Source organism: Acanthisitta chloris, unplaced genomic scaffold (assembly GCF_000695815.1).
Source record: "Acanthisitta chloris isolate BGI_N310 unplaced genomic scaffold, ASM69581v1 scaffold2535, whole genome shotgun sequence".
In the NCBI taxonomy this organism is placed as follows: domain Eukaryota; kingdom Metazoa; phylum Chordata; class Aves; order Passeriformes; family Acanthisittidae; genus Acanthisitta; species Acanthisitta chloris.
In genome coordinates, this window is record NW_008672952.1 from 50,234 (window position 1) to 51,160 (window position 927).

The 927-nt window shown below is 60.9% G+C and overlaps 1 protein-coding gene across 1 annotated transcript in view; it reads left to right on the forward strand.

The window, feature by feature from the left end:
* Positions 1-203, forward strand: part of KCNT1 (potassium channel, subfamily T, member 1) — a 37,001-nt gene extending 36,798 nt beyond the window's left edge. The window contains exon 33 of the mRNA XM_009074699.1: positions 140-203. Coding sequence (XP_009072947.1) covers positions 140-203 — 64 coding nt within the window. The remainder of the gene's footprint in view (positions 1-139) is intronic.
* The last annotated feature ends 724 nt before the right edge of the window (positions 204-927 follow it).

The window sequence follows — 927 nt, forward strand, 5'->3', positions numbered from 1 at the left end:
TGCCCCGGAGAGAGGCGATGCCCAGCCTGGCTCTGCGCCGCGGGAGGGACGCCCGGAGCCCCGGGAGGGGCAGGACAGCCCCACAGCCTGTGGCCCTGGCCCTGTGGATTTTAACTTTTTATACCAATACCGCAACTAGTGAGAAAGTCTTCGCTGGTGCTGGTGGGACGTGGCTGAGCCCAGACGCCGATGACCCTGGGTGAGCAGGACTGGGTTTGATGTCGCCCCAGGTGATGCAGGTTGGTTGCATTCGATGGGGCAAAACTGCACCGAAATCCTTCCCCCTCTTCCTCCTCCTCCTCCTTCACAGGGTGTCCCCCGGGTACCCAAACTTCTGCTGTGTCACCCAACTCATGTTGCTCATCTTCTGTTGGGTTTCTGTTCTGGGTGTGGATGTGAGGAGCACTCGGAGCTGCACTGGGGAAGGACTCACTAGTGGCTGTGGGACAGATGGGATGGGGCACTGCAGCCCCCAACGGTGCCATGGCAGGGGCTGCTCTGCCCCCAGCACATTGTGGCATCTCACAGACCAAAACATGCCAAGCCCAGGTGACCCAAAGCTGTGTCACCCTGGTGGCAGTGCCTCGGCACACGTGCCCCAGCTCTAGCCTGAGCCCTGGGTTTGTGTCCCCCACTGCTGCTGCTGCCTGAGCTGAGCTGTCTGGGGCTGCCCAGGGGATTTGGGGATCCTTATCCTGAGGGTGGGACAGGCCAGACTGGCCGGGGACATGCACCAATGCCTGTGGTGGTTTGGCATCTCAGCTCAGCTCTCCATCCAGGGGCAGTTTGGGGTCCAACTGCATCATCTGTCCTGGCTATGGTTTTTCCTCCTTCCCCTCCCTGCAGTCAGAGAGCAGTAACACCATTAAGGCAGCAGGTTCTGCCTGTCCCCCATCCACCCCAGCCCCCCAGCAGCTCTGCCTCTAT